This window comes from Osmerus eperlanus, chromosome 19 (genome assembly GCF_963692335.1).
Source record: "Osmerus eperlanus chromosome 19, fOsmEpe2.1, whole genome shotgun sequence".
Lineage (NCBI taxonomy): Eukaryota > Metazoa > Chordata > Actinopteri > Osmeriformes > Osmeridae > Osmerus > Osmerus eperlanus.
In genome coordinates, this window is record NC_085036.1 from 9,205,835 (window position 1) to 9,233,390 (window position 27,556).

At 47.4% G+C, this 27,556-nt stretch overlaps 1 protein-coding gene across 1 annotated transcript; it reads left to right on the top strand.

Annotated features, from left to right (window-relative positions):
• Window positions 1–2,572: 2,572 nt before the first annotated feature.
• Window positions 2,573–27,556, top strand: pdlim4 (PDZ and LIM domain 4). Its single transcript, XM_062485280.1, has 7 exons — window positions 2,573–2,870; window positions 8,922–9,073; window positions 15,439–15,523; window positions 20,924–21,144; window positions 21,789–21,949; window positions 24,988–25,132; window positions 25,931–27,556. Exons 1-7 carry the CDS (start codon window positions 2,778–2,780, stop codon window positions 26,133–26,135), a joined length of 1,062 nt encoding a protein of 353 aa, XP_062341264.1. The 5' UTR covers window positions 2,573–2,777; the 3' UTR covers window positions 26,136–27,556.

The following is a 27,556-nucleotide window of genomic DNA, read 5'->3' on the forward strand; positions in this document are numbered from 1 at the left end:
CCTCCCTCCAACTCCAACAGGAACTTTAGGTCAGCCTCGTTGCAAGCATCCACGAGTGTTTAAGGACACAGTGGGAGTTAATGAGAGGGCTTGGTGTCAATAAAAGTTCAAATGAGTGACCCTGGGGAGTGAAATTGCTGGAGCCAGAGAGAGGTTATCAGAACTTCCAATGAACCATTTAGTTAACCATATAATAGCATGCATTACTCATTCTGGTTGACCTTGTGTGTGTGTGTGTGTGTTTGCATGTGGTTGGGAGAGAGATAAAGATAGCCAACCAGTGATACTGTCCACACATAGGGGACCCATACCACTTGTGTTTGTGCTCATGTCACATGTTCAGGTCTATCATACAAACCTTAACGGCAACACAATGGCTCTCAGCCTTGGTACTCTCATTTGATGAATGTACTGTATTATTGATGCGTCAAGCTTCAAGCGTCCGATCAACACCGGTTTATCTTTGCGGGCTACTTTGACGAAGCACAACATTAAATTTTCAAAGGGGACACCTGGTGTGCGCATGGGTGCGGGAAACATGGAGATGTTTGATTACATTTCAGCAGATGGAGAGCAAATGAACCGACTCCAGTTTCTGAGAAGGGTGGTTCGATGGTAACTGATACAAACGCTCCCATAGTTCCTATCGACTTAAAACATGTGACATATTTATTCATGTTCTGACACTCACTTTCTGACGCTCACTGTCCTATACCATACTTTCATCTTGCTTCGATCTCTGTTCCTGCTGGTGAATGCTTCTCAGAGAACAGATTCATAAAAGGAGGTTAACACAATACAGTTTGAGCCCTGTGGTTATCTTCCAAGTTCATCTGCTTCTAATATTCCACTCAGCATTCCTCTAACCACATGACTTGCACTATCATTTCCATAAATGTATTCATTTCCCCAAAGAGGCCTTTAAGCACCAGGGACCGTAATGCCACCATTGTTTTCCACCATGTGTCATACTGTCACACTAACAATTTTCACACTGGGGACATAAATCTGCCACAATCTGCAAGCCACCAAGCCTAAAGCCCATGTAATCTTTTCATGCATTAAAAATGTTACCAAATGGACATCTGCCGGCAATATATAAAAAATGGTAGTGATTCAAATGCTAAGGAATACAGACAGATTTCACAACACAAAAGGATTTCTAAAGGAAATTGAAACGATCATTCATAAAGTAATGAATATGCATTTTTGGTGAAGACAGAATCTGTGTTTGTGCAATGTCTGCCTAGCCTCAGAAGACGTCATTCCCCAGACACCGAGGGCGTGACAGCTCACAAGTCGCAACACGGATGAATCACCGACTCGACTCTTTCATCCACATGGCGACCTACTGTACTATGACCTGTAGGTGAAGACTCACTCGAGTGAACCTGGGTCTGCATTCTGGTGATCTACATGTGGAATGAAGCACACAGAGGCGAACAACACTGGTCGGTTCGATCACACCAAGATGTGTTACGTGGAGTGGTCAGGCAAAAAAGGTTTATTCTTCAAAACAGGAACAGGCAGGATACTCACACTAACAAGGGTAAGGACCAGACAAAGACTGGACACAAAACAGGAACCAAAATACACAGGCACAGGTGGACATGATAAGACAAACGAGAACTGAAACCACTCAACGAGACACAGGTGAAGACAATGACAGACACAGGGAAACACTAGGGCAGGGCAAAACCAGAAACAGGGGGGCACGGCTGTGGCCGTGACAAGATGTCCTAAATGTAGGCAGGAATGGTGGCTTTAAGATTTCCTTTTTCATGTGCATACCCCAACCCAGATAAACATTTTGACCGCCTTGTCCAAGTGGGTCAGATGGCTGAGCGGTTAGGGAATAGGGCTTATAATCAGAAGGTTGCTGGTTCGATTCGATTGGGCAAGGCACTTCGATTGGGCAAGGCACTTCACCCTACTTGCCTCGGGAAGTATGTCCCTGTACTTACTGTAAGTCGCTCTGGATAAGAGCGTCTGCCAAATGACTACATGCCACATTTAAATGTCAGTCCACTGATCATGTATGACATGAATAGCCAGAGACTATTGAGATTCAATACCTTTCATTGAATCAAGTGGCTGAGTCACCTTGACTCAGGGGGCTCCCAGCCTAGACGTGAATGAATGTGTCATCATGGTGTGAAAGTGTTTCACAAGACTGCTCTACACCTAGTCTTGCTGCAGTGTCAATGACACTAAACTGATCCTCAGTTAGTCATAGTATAATTGCCAAGTGAAATGAGCTGGGGGAGTTTCTCTTTCAGTCGATCAATTGGAATAATCCCACATCGCACACTGGAACACTTAGTGGGAACTGACTGAGACACCCTACGTTTAAAATAACCCTGTAATGTTACTCGCTTGTGTATCACCTGTAGGCTACAACCAACCTCAAGAACAGTAGGTTTTGTCGACGTCTTAGTGACATGGACGTCATCTAGTTTTTCAACAAAACATTAAGCGCACATTTTAGACTGCTTGCTGTCTTCCTAAACTCACAAAAGAGTGGACTGTTTCCATGGTGCCTTCCCGTTTAACCCTCCCATTCAACACTGAGCAAATGAGGCGGTCCAAGCAGTGGGCTTCAGCACAACTCCCCATCACGTCAGAGGCGGCTTCATTATTTAAGTTTGAATCAAGTGGAGAGGAAAGTTTTAGCGACTGGGACTGTGTTGCCTAGCAGCTACTAGGCAGTGGGACCTGGTTAATTTCCACAGATTTTCGCCAAGTATTTTAACGGATATTCTTTCTCTATATCAACTATGCCCCAGACCGTGACTCTGAGCGGACCCTCACCTTGGGGTTTTCGACTGGTGGGAGGAAGGGATTTTAGCACACCGTTAACTATTTCAAGGGTATGTAAAACATTTTTGTGGGTTTATAATTTTGTTTGCGTGCATATTGTATTCTCATACTACGAGTCTCTTTTTAATGCATTTTTTAGTTATATAGAACTAGATGTGTGAACGACTACCTGACTGCTCGTGGACTATATGGTCACCGTTTGACAGCGTATAGGTCCAATAACTAAATAAAACCATATAAAAACAAAGCGTCACAAAGCTTATATTATGATATAATTAATGATTACTCAATCATAATTCACAACCCACCGGGAGAGGTAATAATTCAATTACGCCATCTTTTTTCAAAAACGACATAGGCTACGGTGCAATACACCGACTGGTGCGGTGCTTCAGAGTTTATTAACTGCTTCGTGTTGGGACAAGAAGGGCAGGATATGTACGAATTACACTATAATATTAATATATTTCTGCTTTGCATGAATTGGACATGCCAAAATATGTGTCGAATCCGTGACCACCATTTTAGCAGATGCCACAATTAAATTCCAGATTAATGTCTCCAAAATTGTTACAAGCCCAAATTCCATCTCATTTATGTAATGCAAACTGTGTAGCTTTTATTGTTTTTCAATGTAGGCCAAAATGGCCATTCCTTCCAAATCTGGATCAAAAGTCTTATTTCGTCCTGGTCCCTACAGGAGTAGGTTCTAGAATTGGCAGTAGCCAATAGTTAATCTCCCTTTGAGTAAATGGGGCCGGGGGTCCTGCCGTGGGCCGCCATTGACATTTGTTTTTCATCAGAGATTGTGGTGGCGCTGAGGGGTTCCAGGTGTTGTCTCAGCTGTGCTCCTTCCAACCCTTTAACTAGTGCTGCAACCAAAGGTGTTATTTTTCAACGCATATGGGGTGACTGACTTTGGGTCACCTAAAGTGCCCTCTGTGAGTTATGATCAAGCATAGCTCACTTTCAAAAGGACAAGCGTCTTGGAGAGGCTAAAGGTATATATTTGTGTGTTCAAGGACATCTTGTCTCCATTCTATTTCGGTGAGGTTTTCTGCTAACTTCGATTGGGAATTTCACCTTCAATCCATTACTATCACACAGAATGTCAGGACAGTTAAACAAAGGTGTCAGAACCATCCATATACAACGATATGCATAAAACATTGGAATGCAACCAAATGACCTAAATCAATTGTGCAAGGCAACCCATTACAGTTCGAAAATTATCCTAGTTGAACCACCCACAGGGATCGTTATGCTCAACGCTAGATCTATGTTGTCATTCAAGGCTGCTGATATAGTATGCCCTTCTTCAGGGTGCAAATTATACAATGACAATCGGGGGGGTCAACTTCTTCTCCAGGGCATAAAGTAATATTTATGATTACAGGTAAGAACGATATAGAAATGTATCGACGCCCCCGACCTGTTGTTTTTACCCCTTTTGGGGGGGTCCAAGTCTTACCGTAATTAGGGGGGCCAAGCCCCCCCGTAATTCGAACCCTGCCCTTCTTGCCATTCATCACATTCTCAGTGCATTCTTGGTATACTCCACCAAGACCATAGACTGTGCAGTGGTTACAGTGCTGAACTTGTTATGAGATACCAAATGTCTCCAGAGGGAATCAGCCCTCACATGGTCCAGAGAATCCTCCCCAGCTGGGAGAGAGGGGAAGCAGACATACTGGATCTGAGGGATGAGACACCCTGCTCTGTTGCGGCAGATCTCTATGTTACACCATGGGGCAGAAGAACTCCCTCCCCCTTCTTCTCCCTCTTGTGAATTTCCCTGAGTTAATGATTTGGAACACCTGCACTCCTAGACAGTGAAAGTTCTGTGTCCCCACAGACTGGCCCACTAGCAGCAGCTGGTTTGGAGCTAAGGTGATAATTTTCCGAGGTTTAGACCAGTAGGCTTTTAGGCATGGACTGATTAACGAGAAGTCTGTTGGCCCTGCGTATATCCAAGTGTCTGGTCAGGGGGTGGGGGGGGGGGGGGGGAGGGGGGGGTTGACAAGGTCACTGATGTAATTGACGAAGCATTTTGAGGGGATGTGCTGAAGTTGGCAGCTGTGGGATGGAACCTTGTTAAATCAGTGTCAACTCAACTCTCCATACAAGAGGTGACGCAAGTAGCTAGTTGATGGTGCCAATTCACAAACAAGTCTATTCCTGGGGCTAAAGTTCACAAGTGTGTGTTATGTAAACACTCAAGTGTCTATGTTCTGGATCATTCTCAAGAAGCCCTTTGACACCCTATTGTATGACATGGGTCGTCGGGTGATGACGAACAAGCTACTCACTGCACACTGATGGTCAGCTACTGGAGTCCTGATGTTGTGCTCTGAGAGGTCATATTTACTTTCCTGAAGAACCTATGGAAAGCCTGGAAAGAAATACATCTGTATGTTCTATTTCTAAGTTATCTTCTCTTTCTGATCCCGTTCTCCACTGAAAATTATTTACTGTGTTTTTCTTTTTGTTGATGCTAATCCATGATCGGTTCTGGTACCACTGTGCTTAACTAGCTGTCTTGGTGCCCAAAAGCTCAGAAGCTGTCCCTGTGCCACATACCAGAGCAATCCCATGTGACTCAGCCTCATGATCCTCACTTTGGCTACATGTTATTGGTCGCGACCTATCTGAACTTTTACTTTGGCTACATGGCCTTGGCCAGACTTTCTGTCGTCTTTTCCCTTCAGGATGTGAACAGTCAGCTACCTTGCAAACCGGACACACTTGCATTGTACCTCCTGTTTGCACTGTGAGGCCTTCATACAACAATTCCAGTTCCAATGAACTTTACACAAATGCCACAGATTTACAGCGCTATAAGCACATGCCACTCAGTCAACCATCACATGGAAAAGTGATGAGTGAGAAGGGCTGTGGAGTGAATTCCCATGTCATCCACAAGAACAGACGCACAAAGTAGAAGGAGGGTTCCACACACTCATGCACACACACGCCCACACTGATGACTAATGTCCCGGTCATACACACAGCGCTAAAGGGGCTTTGCATCATCGCGCATAGACTGCTTTGAAGTCCAGAGGCTCTCACTCCTAGCCTCATTAGAGCTTGAGCCCGTTTTGAATTTGACAGCTGCTCTGTGGTTGAAACACGGACAACACATTCCAGCTCTTTGTTCAGCCTGTGACAATACAATGTCATTCTGAATTTTGCAACCTAGCGATGTAATGATTTTCCGAAGTGTCGTCGAGGCCGTGGTTTCAATAGCAAATCCAACCAGCAAACACAAGACTTTTGTCAGATTGCCAGATGGTACTTTTGTTGTGGTAAGCCTGCCTGTGGTGTGCAGTGGTCAGCCAGGACACAGGCATTCAGCTGATCCAACACTGTCGTGTGACCATAACAGTGCGATTTTCTTAACCCTTGTGTTATCTTCGTCATTGTGACCCACCGTCGTATTGCGACAGATTTACCGCATACAAAGACAAAGTGAAGCATTTTCTTTTAACAGCTAGGCTGTCTCAGACCCCCCACATTGCAAAGGTTAAAAGAAAATTATTTTAATTTGTTTTTGTATTGGGTAAAATTGGGTAAACACAACGATGGTTCGTTATGAACCTTTGGGTCATGTGACCCGAAGGCAGCACGAGGGTTAAACAACCAGTTTAACATTAGCAGGCAATTTTTTATCCTGGAAGACCCAAATATATTTTCTTTCTCTTTACTCTTTCTCAAACACTTGCACATATCAGCGTGGAGAGCCAGAACTTGGCAAACCTCAGGGTATTTCAGAGCGACATTATTTTGTCATATGTTAACCACAAACTCTGTTAGTGATCAACTTTGTCATTGTTTACAAGGACCTCCCTATAGAAGCATGCACACTGTTTAGACAAACTGTTCCAGCAACACACTTCTCTAGATTGAGAGCAATCTGTGTTGTAAGTGGTCATATCATACAATCTGATGCTAGATATTGCATCATGGAGGTTATAATGTTTTGGTGCGAGAGGAGATTCCTGTTATCAGTTCCCACAAAGAGCCTGTGGTGTCTAAATGTTATGATGACATCACCTTTAGGTGTAAAAATAGATAATGATCATTATCAACATGTCCTGACCCTCTAGTCTGGTACTAATTGTTAGGGTGTAGCAGCCTAAGTGCAATCAATGTTGTACTCCTTTGTGTGTGTGAGACATAGCGTGGAAGCCTCTGGTTCTGTAGGTGAACCTCTGAGTGTGTGAGTATGGGAGTGTGCATGCTTGTGTTATGGCTAATTAGAGGCCTGTGTTAAAGAGGGTGAGTGAGTCATTCACGACCGTCTATGGTCTGACCCCGAGGTAGGCTTTGTCCTCTTCCAATAACACATCCTCCACCAAGACACGGCACAACCATATTACCCACACTGCACCTCTGTTTCACTCAGGCACAGCCTGTCCCAACACACACACACACACACACACACCTCCCTCATGGCTATGACCTCTGTTGCTTACCGGAACTGAGGCAGGGACAAAGAGCGAGTCAGAGGCCGTAAATTAGGAATTCCACAACCGAACCACACGACTCAGCTATTAGTTGTTCATGGAGCGTGAACTTGTGTGCTTTCCCTCTTAAACTTCTGCTGCCTCATGTTCTTTCCCCCCTGTTGAACTCAGCTGGGTACGGGATTCGTTACAGTATTTCACAGTATTCGATATCTAAATAATCGTGTTTATTTTAATCACTTTGACAACAAATTACATTGTTTATACCAGCGTGGAACTTTAGCCATGTTTACACAGCTCATGCTCTCACATCATCACATAGCAGACTGAAATGTTTTCATACTATGCTGTGTGAAAATATAGTTTCAGCACTAGCGTATGTTCCAAACCTGTAGTTCCAATGATAACAGAGCCTAAAGAAACAGCTAGGGAACAGATATTAACGTGTGTCAGGAGAGCAAACTGTGATTGATCGAGATCAATTATGTTGACTTCATTTTATCTCTCCTCATCTGTCAAATATATTGCTACGTGCCTTATGCTGACAGGAGCAAAGTGGAGATCCAGTTTTCTGTGAACTGAGTCTGATAATAAAGTTGAACTGAACAATTCACTGAACTAATGTACAGTACAATACGACCATTTCTCAACCATACACCTCTTCTGGTACTGATCATTAAACTAGGGTTAGATTCCAGTTGAATTGTAGGCCTGAATGTCTGTTTAGGTTCCTCGAAACCCCAGGAATTAAAACTATAATGAATGTTTCCTCCAATTCCTGGTCTGGTATCATGCGGCACATTATGATTGGTCAGCGGGTGGTTTTGTTTCAGCTCCGTCTGACAAATCCAGATGTTTGCTAAACACCGCAAGAACGGAAAGGAGACGGGGGCCGAAGTGGAGGGGGGGGGGGGTGGATAGATTGATGATTATGGATAATTGCTGTCATGTGTACACAAAAGGCTCCATGAAGATAAAACATACCCAGTGGGAGTGAGACCCCCCGCCCCCCCCCCCCCCCCTTGCACATACCCTCCAGGGTTGATAGGACCTCTGGACCAGCATGCACCAGGGGAGAGAGAGATCGCAGAGAGGAACCTGTTGTGTGTCAGTCAGTCAGACAGACAGGGTCCACAGAGCCGTGTGTGAGAGCCCCAGGGATGGACAACATCTGCTGACATGTGCAGAGCAGGAACTCCACTTAGACATGCACGGTGATTTGAAAAGTCATGCCCAGGTTTCCGTGGATGTGAGTGACGTGACGCTATACAGACAACAGTCAAGGTCTCTGTCGAGCCTGTTGAGAACGCTCCCTTTTATAGGTCCGCTCTTGGAAGAGCTTTATCCTCGTTCAGCTGTAACATCACACCTCATAACTGTCACACTCGGTCTCAACTTGGCCGAACCATGAAAGAAATTCAAAGTCTAACCAGCATACTTGACCAATTAAGGCTGGAAGTGAACCCCCGCCTCCCCCTTTTTGCTGTGTTCCTGCTTGTGGCCTTCAGGAAAGCTTCAGTTCTGGTCTGACAAACATTACACCTCCAGTAGAGTGCTGTTCTTTTATTTGGTCAGGATGCGGCTACTTTAACCTCACTAATAACTAATTTCTTTCTCTGTGTGTGTGTGTGGCAGGTAACACCAGGCAGCAAGGCTGCGCTGGGAAACCTGTGTCCTGGTGACACCATCCTGGCCATCAATGGTGACAGCACAGAGACCATGACCCACATGGAGGCCCAGAACCGGATCAAGGCTTGTCTGGAGCAACTCACTCTGGCCATCACCAGGTAGGATTCACACCACCAGCTCCAGACCTTTTCTGCAAACACAGGCTACAACCCTTTTATTCGAATAGGGTTCGAATCAACCTTCATGCAGATTACTGATCAGGCATTGAGTCTTGCCTTGTGGAGATCACAATTCTTCCTACAGTAGGAATCCATTTGACAGTCATGTGCTTTAATTTGAATGAAAATGAATCCAGTTGTCGAGGTTGCTGATGTGTCTTTCCCAGGAAGCACAGCACTGTATTTCTCTTTTTGGCAACTCTGTCACAATGTAAGACAGTAAAGGTGATCTGTTGGCATCTCGGCAAAGCGACACTGGATCATACTCGGTGAGGCTTGCTCAGACAGCTGGAAGTCTGAGTAAATGTTCCGTAAGGTGGATATTGCACATTTCAGCAGCTCGTCATTCATGAAATGCCTTCTTCCACCCATTTCGCTGATGTATCGTTCTCCGTGCAACATTAGGATGAGTCACTCAGTGAGCGTTTGGGAGGACGGCGAGAAACATACTTTTAGCAACACTGATACTCTGGCTTAGCAGAAGCCATCAATCCAGAAGGAGAGTTATATCTGGAAGGCTGAACATGGGAGCCTGATGCAGAGAAGGGGGCTCTGTTTTGGCTTCGGTGATCTCCGAGGAAAGGAGCTCTCTGTGGTGAGAGAAAGAAGGAGAAAGAGGCGAGGAGAGGGAGAGGGAGGACGAGAGGAAAGGAGAGTGATTGAGTGAGAAGGAGAGAGGGTGAGAGTGAGAGAGGGGAGAGGGAAAGTGAATTAGGGAGGGGTTGGTAGAGAGAGAGAGAGGGAGAAGGGAGATGCCAGGATTAAAATGCTTATCTCCTTCTAGGGCCGCATGGAACCCTGGAGCTCCAGAAACATAGAAGGCTTTGCCCTGTCTTTACACTTTACAACATGGATAATCATCTTCATTGTTGTGATGTGATGGGAGAGGGAGCGGTGGAATGAAAGTCGATAACCCCCAGATTAAGCCCGTCTTCTCTCCTTATAGGGTAGCAGAGAGTATTTCCAGTGTAGTATGAAGCTCTGCCTACTCTTGGCAATGGAAATTAGTCGATCATCATCATCCTCACCCTCATCATCCTGAATTCCGACAGTAATCTTACCCTGACGTTAGCGGAGTGGATAACACAGGATTTCCAAGGCTTCATGCCGTCAGATGAAATTGTTCCATTTTCCGTTCCGCATGCGTGTTTAAAAAGACACTTCTCCTTTGGCCATTAGACAGCAGGTTCTCTCTGAGAGGCTTCCTAGGCACCAGACCAACCTGAAGCGCCACATCCACAGAGGAGTGGATGTTTACTTAGGGATACTGCAGGTAGAGCTTCGAGCTGAAATCCTCGAGACCTGAGAAGCTGTTCCTTGTTTTCTGTTTTAAGCAGAAATCTACACATCCCCATTTATCCAGTGTAAGCCTTCTGATATTAGATTAAATCATTTTGGTGGAATAGCATGCACTCCATAATGAGCACCAGCATGAGCAAACAAGTAGCCACGGTTGACCACTCCCAAGGAGCTTAATAATGTAATGGGTTTTTAATTTGTCCAGTTTTTGTTCTGATATCTTCTGCATTAAGAGATAACATTTAAAGGGGAGGTCATATGACTGAACGGCGAGAGCCAAGTCCTGATATCTACTGGTACGTGACCTCTCCTCTCTCTCTGTCTCACTCCCTCTCTCCCTCTCTCTATCTTTCTCTCTCTCTGCCATGAGTAATGACACTTCTACTCAATGGCTCCACTGAAGGAGGGATGAAGAGATGGCGCAAGGGAGAGAGGTGTGCTGGGAAGATAAGCAAGGCAGCCTTGGGCCAGTCGAGTTGACCTGAACTGTCAGCTACTGGCATGTGTTTGGCTTCCAGGGAACAGAAAGAAAACAGAGAAGGCAGAAAAGGGGGACATACTGTAGGGCCAGAGAGAAAGAAATGTCGAGAAAGACAAAGAGACAGAGAGGGCAAAATCCACTTGGCTATTAGAATGTAATTTTAGAGCCCAGATTTAGCTGTATTGTTTCACTGGAAATTCAATTACACAGTGTAAAGTGTAGCCTAGCATTGAGTTACCCTCACAGGAACCGAGGATATGGACCACGGCAGGATCCCCCCCTTGTGTAATCTCTTTTACATATTTCAACTTCATATAACCTAAGTTGTGAAAGAAACTAAGAAAGGAGGGAAGAAAGAACTCAAGAAATGGGAGAAATTCCTCTCACACATCGACCAAGTGCAAGGGGTGGAGAACATGATGGATATGGGAAATACCTTACGGGTTTCTTTACAGTGCACCCTAGATATTTGCTTCAGTTACAAAAAGGACAATGGAATAGGAATGGTGTCGTTTATTAAAGAAGCTAGCGGGCATTGTACCATTCGTTCGGCGACAATGAAGATCTTTTTCAGCCTGGGATGACTGGGTACAGGGAGAAGCAGGGTCATGTCTCACCAAAACATGATGTTTGAGAGAACAACAGGCCGAGCAGATGCCTCATTAAAAGACAAGGAAGAGAGCTGAGGAGACCTGTAATTTGCAGGGGCTGCAATTGGATAAATATATGAGCCCTCACGTCTGCTGTGAACCAAAATTACATTGGTTCCAGCTGAGCTTGAGGCACTCATACACAGGAATGTTCCAGAAATGCCTCTGCATCTATTACTTTCATAAGCCCTTTTTTCATATTTATATCCCAACTTAGCGGAGCCCTTTTGGTTGTCCACAATCCACCAACCTCATGAAAGGGCATGAGGCAAATAAATATGTGGACTGGTCTTGGAACAGCTGTTTTGGGGGAAATGACTGCCTTCGAATCAAGAAATGGCATTATGAATAGATTTGTTCTGCTGCAACGAAACTGCTGTGAAAATAGAAATGACCAGCACAAGTGGGAGGCTATCAGATCCAGTCCTTGTTTCATCTCCCCTGCTCACTGTCCTCTCCCGCCCCCGTGCTCTCATCCCTCAGCCTGTCTCTGTGAGGTCGGGCTCCGCTGCCTCAGTCGGATCACGAGACCTGTCCCTTTGCGTCGTCCCGTTGCCCGGCCCTTACAAACCAGGCCCGTCTCCATGTTTAGTGTGGCGTCGGAGCGAGACGTGAGCCTGTCTCAGGCTCTCTGTGGATCTTCAGCCTCTCCAGACCATGTGAAGACAACCAGCTGTTAGGAAAACCTCCTCTCCACCCCACCAGGCCTCCACCTCTTCAACCCCCTCATCCTCTTCTCCTAGCCACTCTGCCTCAGGTCCCCCCCTCCTCCTCCTCACCGCCCCCCCCACCCCTTTCCTTGAGTAAAGAGGTGGTCACAGAGAGCTTGGAGGGAGATGATGGTTAGTACTTTCCACGAATGGTCTGGTCAGGGCCTTCGGAAAGAGTCCTGACGGTCTGGCAGGTTACACCAAGTGAGTCATAAGACCTGGGCCATATGTTTGAACAGAGAGAGGAGGTAGAGAGAGAGAGGAGGTAGAGAGGGAGAGAGAGGGGGAGAGAGAGACAAAGAGAAAGAGAGAGACAAAGAGAAAGAGAGAGAAAAAGAGAAAGCAAGAAGGAGACTGAGGGAGAAGAAAGTCAAACAGCAGCAGGGGAGGCTTTGTGTCTGGTGTCCTGGTCTGACTGCGTAACCAGTGACTCAGAGTTATGGAATTATGAATGGGGGGGATAAGAACATGAGATCACAAGCACACGTGCGTGCGCCCACTCACAGTACCTATAGCCTCCCAAGGCTTCTTCATTTTCTGTGGTCTTAATCAGGACATCAAGGGAACTATTGGGTCCTAGGGGTGAGGTGGGGGCGGGGGCAGAGGGAAGGGGAGGCAGGAGGAGGAGACCACAGCCTCACTTGATCTTGCCCTCCCCCAGACAGTTGGATCTGCTAAGTGACCCCCGGGTCTAATGGAAAGACCCCATCAGTGGTGTCTAAAGGAGACTCTGTCTCCAACTTCAGAGGGAACATTTGATCCCCTCTCATCTTACCAATAACAGAGCAACAGTTTGATAGCTTTGATTTATGGCAAACGCTGTGTTATCAAAAGACCGGCTCCATCCAGTTGCGATGCCTTTTCATACCAAAGCGAAAAGACCTTCCGATGAACTCGGGATGATGGGAGACTGTGTTCTCGATCGGCATCTTAAGTCAAGGGTACACGCTCTGCTCTCTCCTCGTGTAGAGTCTTGTTAGGATCCTACACGGCCAAAGTAAACCGTCCTGCGCCTCGAAAACCAAATTTCACGAACGAGGAAATTAAATCCAGCAGAGTCCTGTAGGCAGAGATGGGGGGAAAAGGGGAAAATATGACCACGGGAACGTCTGACTGTCATCATGATGACCTGAGAGTGGGCCTCAAAAAGGGCTCCCTCACCCCTTCCACCTCCTTCCATCCTCTCTCTCTCTCTATCTCTATCTCTATCTCTCTCTTTCTCACTCTATCTTTCTCCCCATCCTTGGCACTCAGACCTGGGAGAGGGAGGGGGGGTGGGGGGGGGGTGACATTGGCCGGAGCTGGACTCTACAGCTCGACTCCTCCACAGACCATCTCAGCTAATCCCTCACACACTGACTCCATATTAGAACACATGCTGTACTGGCCAAGGAGCGAACAATACGCTTCATTGTGACCTTTGTGTCGATGCGTAGCAGACTGTGCCTGTCTGCTTGCCTGCACTGTCCTCTTCTCAGAGTTTCCACTCAGACATCTTAAGCTCTGTCTCTATCAGTTATATGTTCTATGGGTCTTTGTACCCAGCATGTCATTTCATTTGCCACCGATTAACTTTACAAGAGCGCATTATTCTGTAACCGTTGAACCGAACTGTCGGCGATGTTCAGGCCTGCGTTCTGAGATGGGAGGGCGGGATAGGTCATCTCCATGGTAACATCCGTCCCACGCACCTCTGTGGCTCGTCAATCAACCACTCGGCGCCCACAGCCAGGCCTTGATAGGAACACCTCCTCCGTGTCTCATATCTGAGGCATTGCCTCACCCAGACGGCTGCCATGTCAGCTGAGAACGCCGTGACCTCACCCTCCGCCCATCAGGTTTCCACCAGGGGGGTTGACACACACACACACACACACACACACACGTCTCTTTGTTGCCTTCTGTTGCTGTATTAAAGGACTTTGTTTACATGTATATGCTAATGAGGGACTGACCTTGAGGAGAAAGAAGATTCTGGAAAGAATCGCTCACACACACACTCGCATACATACACACGCGCACACACACACATACACTTATGCTAGTCTGTGGCTCGCATATGGTCTGATGTCATGCCCTTTTTTTTTTTGGTAGCTTTCCCATATCCAGAACTGTAACAACAAATGCTCTAGCAACTGGGCTTTCTAACACATGCCAACAAAGTATTTGTCTCCTGAAGAAATTCACAAAGAGTAACTCATTCGCCTTACAGAATTTCACACTGTGCAGACGACTCCATTTATATCCTGCCACCCCCAGAGCAGTGTGCCATTAAACACACCATATAATGCGGTTTCAAATGAATTGCATGGTTTTATATTGCCCTATCGTTTTTTTTACGACAGATTCTAAATCCCGCTAAAGTAGTTATTTCACTAGGTCTGGGTTATGTATACTGTATTGTACATTGTATGTCAGTCAGGGCCAGTTAGAATAAATATACAGTGGCCATTTCAACTCTCAGTCATGTTGTGAAGAGTTAATAGCATAATAGCAAGAGGTTGTCCCTAAATGCCAACGTTAGAATTCTGAGGGAACATCTGACCACAGATGGCTAGGTCAATCCTAGGTCATTACTAGATAATGACTAGAAAATGAGTGATTGGAAGAGAATTGCCAGTATTTGTATAAAAACTAAAGTGTACTGTGACAGCTTTGCATTTTGCCAAGGATGGGGAATTCATACTTAAGCTTTATGAAGTGAAGATGGTTGTATCATTAAACTCTGGCTTGAAGGCTCCTGTATCCATCTCTACATGTTTAGTCAAACAGAAAAGCATGCTGGGAAACCTGTCACTGGATACTGTGTAAAACGCAGAGATGAAGCTTGTGTTGGAGGACAATTTGATGCCACGACTGTACCACTAATATTCAGCAGCGGTTAGTGGTATTAGTATAAAAGTTAAAGTCATCATCTTTTTTCGCTTGCTATACTTAACTGCATCGTGGTAAAAGTATATTGAATTGTAACCTTTTTTTTATTATTCCATGATCGGAGAGTCACATCCTATCCCAGCCTGATTTGGCAGCAACTTTTGAGTCACTGCTGTGAGTGTGCAAAGCTGGATACGTGCAGACAGAACAGCCTGTTACCGCCTGGGGGATCGTGAGATGAAGGGACCTTGTTGATCTAACAAGCCCTCTTTCCTGTGTATTGTCTTACAGGTCAGGAGACAAAGTCTGGTCTCCAACGGTTATTGAAGATGGCAAGACAAGCCCGTACATGGCCACGCTGGAGTCTGACTCGCAGGTATGAACTTGTTGTTTGGTTTGCAAAGACGATCCATGGATAGGGTGATCAGACGTCATCCAATCAAATGTTGCTAATGCGTTTTTCCCATGATCAAGATAAGATAATGGCTCATTATTAGCACGTAGGCAAAAACTGAAATACTGTGAAGCGTTGCTTGTTTTCTAAGAACAGAGACGGATATCCAAGCAAGATGAGCTCTAGTAGTGGAACTCTTCCTGACACTTTCAGAGAATCTACTGAACAGGGAGAAACCCAATGTTACCAAAAACCAACAATGAGAGCATTGTGGTCTAGACATTTGAGAAATGACCGGTCATCTTGTATTGTAGTCCGTGTTAGGCCTATTTCAAATGCCTCCATTCCCTTCAGGATTCTCGTTGGCTGGTCTGAATGGTGACAAAGGCCTGAAATGAAATCTGTCAGTCAGTCCATCAATTGAAGAGCGACACCCGACACAGAAGACTGATATTAGGTTCCCCCTCAGCAGAAATGCTGCTATACATTTGAGTAGAAGACTTGTGGATGAATAGGTTTCGGATACTGGTTTCTAGTGTCTGGGAACAGAGATTTGAGTCCTCTTTGTCTTTTCAGCAAGGACTCCAAAAAGACTTCACGGTCAGTTAACTTTGTGGTGGTCAGAGTACAATTCCCTCTTCTGAAGATCGAAACTGTAAATATTTGGAATGGTTAAGGGTTACTTGGCTGATTTATGGCCCATGTAAATATGGTAGTAATAATGTATAAATCTGCTCAGTGATGGATGAGGAGAGGGACGACCACATTCAAGTCTCCAGACAGGCAGATTCCCCCTCAGAGGATCCTGGGAGTTGTAGTATTTCACCATCTCAACACAAGCCTGGGTCTTGTCTTGATTTAACGTCAGGAAATACCAGGCCTGAGTGAGGGGAACCATCAACTCTGTATACACAAACAGAGTGGTGACACGCAACCTATGGCTGTGGTGTAATCCGAGGAAGCCGAGTTTGCCCCTCTCTTTCTATCCCCTCTCTTCCTCTCGCAGCAGAAAATGGAGAGTTTGAGGCACTGTAGATCTTATCCAGCCCACAGCGTCTCGCTAAAATGCCTCGGATGTCTTTTTTATAATCAACTGAATCTCTTCAGTTACATGTGCTTTAGACTGTCCCGTGTTGACATGAGAGGCTCCACATGGAGGTCAGTGATCAACCATGGCCAGTTCCTGCTGGGGCCTTACACAGCATACCTTGAAGGAGTCCGCCGCTATCAAACACAATAGACACATTACACATGGCTTTCCTCTCCAGTCTGACTGGAAAGTCCGACCCCGCATCCGGGAATGAACTGTGAGCCAGCAGGAAGTGACATGCGGATACACTGGCGGTTGTTTCCTTAAACAAGAGCCATGGGAGATTCTCATGATGTTCAATGAGTGAACCTGTTGGATATGAGTCCGACAAGTTATGACAACAGAGCTATTTCTGTCACTTTCGCTTTGGAAAGAGGGGGAACTCTGGAGGGAGGCATTCATTATTTCCATGGCCTCTTATTGTTAGCAGACACTGATATCCTCAGTTTACCAGAATTGATGATGACTTACGATGAAAAAGTCATGACATTTCGGGGGAACTTCAAATAAATCAATTGTCAATGTGGAGATTTTTGTCCATAGATTCATTCCACAATGGCACATGAGTGGGATAGAAGCGATGTGGCTTAGCGGTGATGGGCCTTGGAAAGTATGGGGGCCTGAGAATGCGGAAGCCCCTGTTGGATCACACGTCACCAAGGTTCCATTCTCAAGCTGTGCAGCCAAGCTGGCAGGAGGCACAGAATTCTCTCTCTCTCTCTCTCTCTCTCTGCTCACATTTATGAGAGCTGACAGCTCGGTGCTCTGCATGACTTAAGACTGTAATTCTCTCGCTGCTTGGAATTTGTTTTACTTGAGAGAAATCTGTATGATACAGGATCTCTTTTATGAATGGAGCACGTCTCAAGTCTTCCAAGATCTGTCAGGCGCAATCCTCTTTCTCCTCGATCGACATCCCCAGTATCTTAATGGCACTGTCCAATAGCATCATGGCCAATACATTAAGTACAAGGTTATTAGAGTCAGCTGTACATATGTGTGTGAATACCATATTGTGTGCCTGCTGTCTGCCAAAACTGTTTAGTGGTTCAATTAAAATGTTATCCCCTGCCAAGCACATACCAACGCACTTCTATTAAAAGGTCTCTTTCAGTGGGCCACAATCATGCAGGGCCATTTAGCTCGCTCACTTGTGACCCCACTTATTTGCTTGTTTGTGTGCAGCCCTGGATGAAGTCATTTACTAATCAGGCGGTAATCCCCCAGAAACGGCCAAGTCTGTATTTGGGTTGGCCCTCTGAGGGCGCCCCTGCCTGTCAGCACGCCAGGGAGCGGATGGGGTCGTGGAGAGCACTGTGCTGGGCCAGCCAGTCCACCGGCTGGCTCCCTCCCTCCTGCCAGAGAAAGCAGGCAGGCAGGCAGGCAGGACCCAGACCAGCCGGCCTCGCTCCCCACACCCCAGCACCCTGGGATAGGACCAGGGACCATAAAGGGCTGGTTGTGTTTGGTTAGCAGTGCAAAGCGCCATGTGAAAAGCCTAATTTCTCTGTTCTGGGACCTACCATAGGGAGTTTGAGGGAGGTATGGACTAGCAGAGAGAGCCTGGGGGAGGGGGAGAGAAGGTAAGGATTTGGGGGTAGACTGTCCGGTAAGGAAGGCTAAGGGCTTAGTCAAAGGCAGACATATGATTTCAATTAGGCCTCAACCCCTCCTTCCCCCCCCCCCTCTTCTCCTCCTCCTCTCCCTGACCAGACTACTGAGGTGAGTGGGCTCTGAGGTACCAGCAGTAAATTAACTGCGCCCCCCCCTCCCTCCAGTCTGTATTATAAGAGGAGCTTTTAGCCTGGGTGATGGACCCAGGGGGGCTACTGTGGTCCTGTATAAATAGACCCCCACTGGCATACATGTATTCACACACACACACACACACACACACACACACACACACACACACACACACACACACAAACACAGGGGTTCATACATCCACCCAAACACAAACACGCACACATGCACGCTCCTGCATACATGCACACCCTGGCTCTGCAGGCAGTCACCCAGATCCTTCAGACCATGCTTGGCTGCCATTGTAAAACAGGTCAGTGAAATTTGACAACGTTCAGAATTTACGAGCAGACAGAACTGCCTCCCATAAATTGCTTTGTCTCTTCTTCTGGAGGCCCGGCAGGGAGAAAGAAGCAATGCAGTAGATCATCTCCAATCACGATCCAATAGTTCAAGATTCTTTGTTGGAGAGTTTGTGAGCAACAGAAGTTAGGTTCATTGGATGTTAAAACACTGTGCTCAGACATTGCGTGGTCATAGCAATGCGAAATAAATGTTGCCTTCATTCGGCAAAACAAGATAAGGTTACCAGGTGATTTACTAAGAGATTAGATATGACACTCATACAAAAGGTGTGCAGCAGAGGGGGAATGTCACCACGAGGTACCACCGCCATTATATGAGTTTTAAATGTGGCATCTTGAGAACCACCACAGCAGCTCTGCTCAAGTAAAATAAATCACATTTAATGTGGCGACTGGCTTGCGCTGATTTATTTAATGAAAATAATGGTCGCTTCAATACCTGTGAGCGACTTGAAAGCACTTACAGTCCCTGAATGTTACCAAACCGGCATTTTTACAAGCTCGGCACCAGATGTTCTGCCTTGTAAATATGCCGTTCTCTCCAAGCAAATATCTATCTGCAACAGGCGCTAGGCTGGGGAAGGGCATGAAAAAGCAGCGTGCTGAAACGTAAACGTCCGTCTGTGCCACGGAAGACGGTCTGAAATGTACTTGTCCCCCCCCCCCCCCCGAAAAACAGAGCGAAATGTCCTCCTCATTGTGTTAATGTGAAAATGGTTATGTGAAACAGACAACAGTGCAAACAAAAATCTTCCTATTCCTTTGCTTTGCCTGCCAGATGGTGACAGATTTGATATTTGCCTTCATTAAGGCGTTTGGAATTGCCAGGGTGTTTGCCAAGCCTTTCAGCAATTCGGTCAGTTTCCCTTGAGCGAGATTGAGACTCGATGATCCCTCTCTACCCAGCGGAGAGGGAGACGAGAACTGGAGCCCGTCCACACGTCATGTTTACACAGATTAAAGAAGTCATGAAAGGAGGACGTTTACTGTCATGTCACTGCAGGAACACTCTGTAAGAAGATCCTCGCTGATTTTGATGCTCTCCTCCCTTCTCTCATGTTGCTTCCAAGACGTGCAGAAGCAGATCCGCTGGCAAAACAGTTACTGATGCTTATCAGCGGAGCGAGAGTGGGTTCGCCCAATGACGAGTGCAAAGGAAACGTAAGGAGAGAAACGGACGACTGGAGGCCAGAGACTCACCCTGACAGACCTCCATTTGTCACCTACTTTAGAGCTGTTTGTCTGGGAGGGTGGAGTGGGCAAGGCGGGGGTGGGGGGGTGGGACTGGAGCTGGATAGCCTGGGGTGGGGCTGTCTAGCGTGTGGTGCTCTGGGTGTCTGAAGTGGGGAATGAGGAACGAGGGGCAGACATGGGTCATGCCCTGAAGGATGAGGGGGTCTGGGGTCGGAGGGTTCGGCCTGTCAGGGGTGGGGGGGTGGGGGGGACCTGGGGGGAGGGGCTTGAGATATGGCCCAAGTCCAGTCCCTGTGATGTGGATGTGTGTAGGCTTGGGAGGGGCTGTGTGGTGATTAGAGAGATGGGCCGTGTGTGGGTGGTCCTGGGTGAGGGGGGAGGGGGGGATGAGGACCATGCAGGCCACATCTGCTGAGATGACTGTTCTGTCTGGAGAAGCTATGAGAGCTCCCGCTTCCTACTGGGAACAAACACACACACACACACTCTCTATCTCTCTTTCTCTCTCAACATTCCTAGAATGACAATGGATGTCTCCAGTTCTCCCATTGCACTACTTGGAACAAGTCACTGTGGTTCCTGATCTGTTTACAGTAGAGTTTGGGAGGAAGTCCAAATCAGCTACTTCAAACTGCTTTCTGGCTCCAAAACAGAGAAATAACATACATGTCTGACTGTCTCGCATGGCACAATATATAATGACATCATCATAAAACACACTCAACTTTATCTGAAGTCTGGCAGGCGAGGTGGACTAGCTTGCACGCACGCACGCTACAGTATCTATGGTAAACATATCTACACTCTGATGTCTATCTGTTACAGTGTTTAATCCTCTTTGCAAACCTGAACCACCTTTGCCTAAACACCACCATACCACAGACATTTTAAGAACCAGTCATTTTGTTGGACCCAAAGCCGGTAGAGACGGGGCATTTGAAACAAGGACACGTCTTCTAACCTCTCCTCCTCTCCTTGGTTTCCCAGAACTTCCGTCCCATCAGCAGCGGCTCCAGCCGGAAGCCTTCGTACACCCCCGAGACCCCGCAGCTCAGCCACGCCAACGGCAACGGGCACGGCAACGGCTACAGCAGAGCCAGCAATGGGCAGTACAACGCCCCGGCCAGCCTGTACAGCAGCAACGGCAGCAGCGGAGACCGAGCCCTGCCGAAACAAATGGGAGGCCTCAGCCTCAGTGCCACGCACAGGTCAGCCTCACAACATCCACACACACACACACAAAACAAATAAGCATACACCCATACGAGTTACACGTGCACACAAACACACACACACACACGTCTACTTGGACTGGAAAAGCCATTTGTTATGGCAGGGGGCCCCTCGGGAGTGTGATAGATGTGTGTTCAGTCCCAGGACACAACCTCTGGGGCAACGTCCCCCCACTCTGAATGTTCCACTGCCTTGGTCCCCTCGACCCTCCCCAATACTGTACCGTCACAGGCTGCCGTGGCAACGCAGGCATACAGCAGGCCTAACGCATGAATCATGATCCTTGAGGATGTTCTCGGAGCAAGGGGAAACGTTGGGCCCTGTGACGGGGCAGGGCTGTGCCGGGTCTGGGCCGAGCCTGCGAACAGTCAATGGTCTAGATCTCCTGTTTGGACTGGGGATTCCAGGGAGAAATGGATCAACCCGCAGACGTGGCGTTGGATCACATGATCCTGCGAGACGGGCCTTGTGTCTTGGTTCACGTGCGTCTGTCGAGCAGACTGCTGTTGCTGTTGTTAGCACGCTGCTAGCAGCACTGAAACGCTTTCATCAAACTGCCGCACGACGGCCATTGACATCTTACTTTTCAAATCTCCCCCTTCCCTGTCTTCTCTCTCAGCCCAGAGCCGCCTATGCAGTCCCCAGGGAGCCGGAACGGGTTCGAGGCGGCCGAGTCAGACGTCTACAAGATGCTGCAGGACCCCGAGGAGCCCATCTCGGCTCCCAAACAGTCGGGCTCCTTCAAATACCTGCAGGGCATCCTGGAGGCCGAGGACGGAGGTAGGAGCTCCCCCCTCGCCACCGCGCTCTGCGTCATGCATTCATGCATGGAGTCAGGTGGCTGAGCGGTGAGGGAGTCGGGCTAGTAATCTGAAGGTTGCCAGTTCTATTCCCAGCCGTGCCAAATGACGTTGTGTCCTTGGGCAAGGCACTTCACCCTACTTGCCTCGGGGGGAATGTCCCTGTACTTACTGTAAGTCGCTCTGGATAAGAGCGTCTGCTAAATGACTAAATGTAAATGTAAATTCAGCTGCATGTAGAAGCCATTCAACCCAGGGTTGACATATGGAACGTGTTTGTATATGTACGTTGGAAATTTGTGTTTGTATACTTTGGGCTAAATATTTTCCCCCGTGCGAGGGGAGTGTGTGATTCCTTCCAGCCGCAGTACCACGGTGTTGCTTTGCACGGCTCAACCCCGGCCGAGGCCGGCTGGCATAGTTTACCTTTTATAGAGAGAGGGAGCTCTGGGAAAGCTATGGGGATAAGGTGGGAAGATCTCCTGAGCCTGTTTATTGCAAAACAACCTTACAAAAGACAATAAATGGGAGAAATATGACTGTGTGTCTTTTCGACCACTTCACATTCCAAAGTCAGTCCGAAAGTTCAGACACGGTGTCTGAACTTTGAGATGTCATGTGATGTTCCCGGTGGCAGGGGTTGCAGGGGTCAGGGCTAATCCCTGAAACGAAAACACTGGAGGGTTCATTTCACATGCACCAGATTGTGTTGTAACAATCGGTTTACATGGGCAGCTTTGAGCATGTTCTGGAGATGCCTTCATTGGAGATGGGACCTTTTTGTGTCCAATATGTTCCGTTACATTCCAGGCATTAGACTGATCCGGCTATAACTTCCCCCTCGTCCAGGGCCAGTGCTTTGAACCGGGCGGTCCAAACAGACAGGATAATCCATGGGACAAGGCCTGCTTCTGGCCGAGCTACTCGAGAATGTTTTGGTCCAGTGCCAGTTCATGTTATTCTTTGAATTTGGTGCTAATCGCTAGCAGGTGTTAAAAAGGATTAAGAGAGGGAGAAGCCAGTAATGGTTTCAACAGAAGTAGATTAAACACCAACACCATACCGTCGACATCCTGTCAGGTGTCTGTTATGGCTGAAGAAGGCTTTGTTGACTGACATCGTGGTTCACCTAATCCTCTGTTGAGTCGGAGACACACCTAGGATCCACATCTATTGGATCCAGACTCCTCTCTGAAGCCCTTCCTGTCTCTCCATTGTCTCTCTTCAGTCAGTGTGAAAGACAACCTGGTTGAACCATCGCTACTGCCTGCGTATCAAAGCTCTGACCCCAGGCACAACGTGTCGAGGTTCGGGATGTGTACGTGCGTGAGGTAACCCTGTTGCTATCCCAGATTAGTTGGATGACGAGCACCTATCGAGTTGGGAATCAACAAAAGACGACCGCAATGGTGGACGCAGCTTGGGTTTGGTCCTCCTTCGTCAGAGGGCAGCTCCTGTTTTGAATGAGCTGGCTTCCCGTGGAGTTGGTTTCAAGAAAGAGAAAACACGTGAGGGCTTTCTGCTCAGAGTCCCACAGGCGCTGGCCAGCTGTGTTGGTAGTTTTGATGGAGGAGGGTCAGGGTGCCAGTTAGGCTCCTCCTGTTGCTCTTCAATCAACTGTCTGTTCCCTCAATTACTGGTCAAGAGGAGGCTTCAGCCTGGAGGAACCTGACCCCCAGGTCTAAGGTTGGAGACAACTCTATCCCAGACGAGGAGATGGCTCAAGAATCTCTGAGGGTCTTTGGGATCATTTAAGCAGTGACTAAAACCTTTTTATCTTGGCTCCTGACTTTCCGAGGTGGTTTAAGTGCATATTAAGTTGGTATAGATAGAGGTACAGAGTGTATCATTTTGTTTATTTCTAGAGAACATGACCCCCCCCCCATTTACCATTGGGGTTGTGTGGTGTAGTAAATGTCTGTACGACAACAACTCTGACAAATGGATGGAAACTCCTGTTTTAATGCACAGATAACCTGATCTGCAGCTTCAGGGTGGAACAAATATGCCAGTCCATCGTTAAGATATCCATCAAGTTAAAATGTAGAAACCTTGACACTGTAGAAAGCAACAGTATAAAAACTTCGATAGAGATCAATTCTGCCTGTCTGGTTTATAGGACAGAGATGATGTGATTGGACACGCACACACTTCTCAAATGATACACTGAAGGCTAAATACCGTTTTGGTCTCAGCCAATCTGTATTTACGGTCTGTTGTGAGTACAGCTCTTCTCCCATTTGTGGGAATATCATTAGAATTCCCTCGCAGCGCTGGCAATTGTGTGAATAAGACTTGAGATTGTAAAGCAACGCAGTATACAAATACACCTTCATTATTCCTCACGCTCTTAAAAAGTTCAAGCGGTGCCAGGTGGTTGGCGGGTGTGGCTACAGTGTATGGTCGGTGGCCTGCTGGGTAACAGCTCTCTTGGCACAGCATCAGTGGGCAAGACAGTGAGTGGTACAACCGAAGCCCAGAAGGGCCCAGTGAGATTGTAGCAGGCCAGTGTGATGGTCGGGGCTGAATGTAGGTAATGTTTGTTCCGCCAGCTGCCTCGGTCTCAAACTAATTGATGTGTTCCTGCCTTGGCAACCGGGAGAAGAAAAGCACTGAAGGGGTGAATGGACGGAGCGAGGGGAAAGAAGGGTGGGGAAGGAGATTGATGAAAGACAGAAAGAGGGACGGTGAAAGAGAGCGGGTCGGAGGAGAGCGGGCGAGGGAGGGGTTGGCACCGTGCCTGTGTTCCTGCCCTGGCCCCAGGTCCTGGGGCAGTGACACCTCCCTGTGAAGGGGAGGCTTGATGAGCGATGGATGTGGTGAACGGGAGCTGACCTCGGCGTTTCCCAGAGCGAGGTGGGAGGAACGCCAATCCCTCCTCACCTCCTCTCACCCACGGCTGACAAGTGCCCCCTTTTCCGATCGTCGACCTGGAAACCCGGCTTGTTTTGGAGTTGGTGTGTGCATCTACAGACAAGCCTTGGAACTTCACGTGTGTGTGTGTGTGTGTGTCCACAGGTGTGTCTCCCACAGATAGAATGAGAGGCCTGAGGTCTCCTGTCAGATCTCCCGTCCCCAAGCTGGGCAGCCCCATCCCCACCAGCAGCTCCATGCCCCCCCTCCAGAAACTCCCCCAGTGTACCCGCTGCTGCAGCGGCATCATGTGAGTACCCCCCGCCCCGACCCTCACCAACCCACACCACCCTCCTGCACCACCACAGCGCCTATCAGTTTGGGTTAGTGAGGCAGCTGGGAGTCCTGCTCCTTCGTACAGTCCTAAACAATCCGCTTACGTCAGGCTGCACCATAGCAGGTTATCGCTGAGTGAGTTAACTGAACTCTGTATCTAGAGGGCCTTGACACCAAGTGCACAGAACTCCGGCTCGACCTGCAGCAACAGGCCCTGGTTCTCACAACCAAAGAGGAGAAACAATCTCCATATATCACCTTTAATGATTAAACCCAACCCTCCACGCCCACACCTGCCGGGGAACTGAGAGGTGGCGGTAATCCCCCTCGCCGTGAAGGCACCCTGGGTAAACAGTGATGTCATCCAGGCGAGCTGGCGAACAAGAGGCTGCTGTGGAAGTGTGGCACAATGGGGCTGTTATGAGAGAGTTTACACAGGGCTTTTAGACTCTCCAGCACTTTATCTCCATGCAGCGCTCACCTTTAGACGGCTGTAACGCCCGATAAAGAGCTATTCAAAATCCACGACTGGTTATAGGGGTTATAAACAGAATTCAGGTCACTCTGATAATGTAAATGTGGTGGTGGTGCCATGAATGCAAGTCACACACTGGCACCAGTAGCCTATCATGTGTACTTGGGAGAAAAAAAAACCCACAGGTGACATCACAATACCTATTCAATCCTTTTAACATGCGGTTGGTCAAGTATTCAAATCAATCGATGCTGGTCTAATAAAGGCTGTGCTCTTGGCTCTTGTGTGTCCCTACAGAGGCACCATAGTGAAGGCCAGGGACAAGCTGTACCACCCCGACTGTTTCATGTGCGACGACTGCGGCGTCAACCTCAAACAGAGGGGCTACTTCTTCATCGAGGACAGCCTGTACTGTGAGATCCATGCCATGGCGCGCGTGCAGCCGCCCGAGGGCTATGACGTGGTGGCCGTCTACCCCAACTCGAAGGTGGAACTGGTCTGAGCGACGCAACGAGACGACCCGCCCACCCTCCCTCCCCGCCCGATCTCTCCGGCCTCCTGATTCCATCCCCTCGTCCTCCCACACGCGCCTCTCTCCCCCCGGGAGGCGCTCGATGCGCAGCGGCAAATTGGTTAAGAGCTTTACGGTCTGTTGGAGGAACGTGAGGGGATGCCGTACGATCACGACCGTACGCCTCCGATCCGGCTGTCGTCTTCCTATTCAATAGATAACCTTTTGATTTTATTACCACAGTTTTCAGTGGCTACTCATTTCTCATTTTCAAACTTGTGCTAGGATTGAATGCCAACTGTGAGAGGCAGATGGGAAGGCGTTTTAGGTCTGGTTTGACCTGTTCATATTTACACTACAGTCTGATATTATCTGTCTGATAAACATGTATTACAAGTTTTCACGCCTGCTGACATTTTAGGGTCTATTATTCTACCAAAAACAGCCTCTCTGCTCATAGCATTTGTTTAGCCGACTGATATATGATATTTCACGTGGGCCAACTCTGAGGTAAATCCTGATGGTAAATGGTAAATGGGTCAAGAAATAGACTTTCACCACTTCTCACTCGGTGGAGGACACCCGGATCTTTATGACGGCATTCCTGTTTGATACCAGACAGCTGCTGGTCTCTTCCACCGTGGAGGGATTCTGGGACAGGAGACAAAGATACGGAGGACGTCTAAACCCAGCTCCAGGATCTTCTAAGACGAACATGTGGGAATGATATTCATTTGTGAAAGTTTTCTGGCACACTATGTGCAGTGCAGTTCTTATTGGCTGGCTAGCATTTGTAAGGGTGATATTATTTTCCATGTATGAGTTAAAATATCTAGTCTGCAGCCAGCTCCAGTAATATACTTCAACATTTCCTGTGAGTGAAGCGGGGGGGGGGGGGGGGGGGGAGGAGTGGGGAGGGCATTTATGTGTTTTTGGAAGGTGACAGAAATGATCGTGCTGAGTGCCTCAAAAAGTTATTACTTAAACATGTGACCATATATCTCAGCTTGGAGAATAGCAAGCAGTGATCTGAAGTGGTAAGATGAATTGTTTTGTAGAGTCTAGAGTACTTTTGATTCAAAAAATAGAAAAACACAAACTGTCAGGGCTAATTCTGGTTGTCCACAGTGCTGGGACACTTCCCCAGTGTCTTTTGCTGTAAATTATATGAAATTTATATTGCCTTCATGTTGGTTTTCTAATTTCCTAAGTATTGTACATATTCTTTTCAACATGGCTGTCTTAACAAACATAACATGTCAGTCTTTCTTCACATGCTCCTTGTCTTTCAATGCTTGCCATGTGCAGGCCCAGAACCCTCTTCATGTCTTTAACTTATTGTTTTATCTTTGTTCTGGTTCTTCTACTCTTGTTTTTTAAGGTATAATAAAGCGAGGAATGTATTAAAATCA

Bases quoted from the DNA above. Each gene is read 5' to 3' on its own strand.
- pdlim4 (XM_062485280.1), top strand. From the start codon at position 2,778: ATGCCCCAGACCGTGACTCTGAGCGGACCCTCACCTTGGGGTTTTCGA. The intron at 15,524-20,923 runs GTATGAACTTGT...TTGGTTTCCCAG, and splicing joins CGCTGGAGTCTGACTCGCAG to AACTTCCGTCCCATCAGCAG. The intron at 25,133-25,930 runs GTGAGTACCCCC...GTGTCCCTACAG, and splicing joins CGCTGCTGCAGCGGCATCAT to AGGCACCATAGTGAAGGCCA.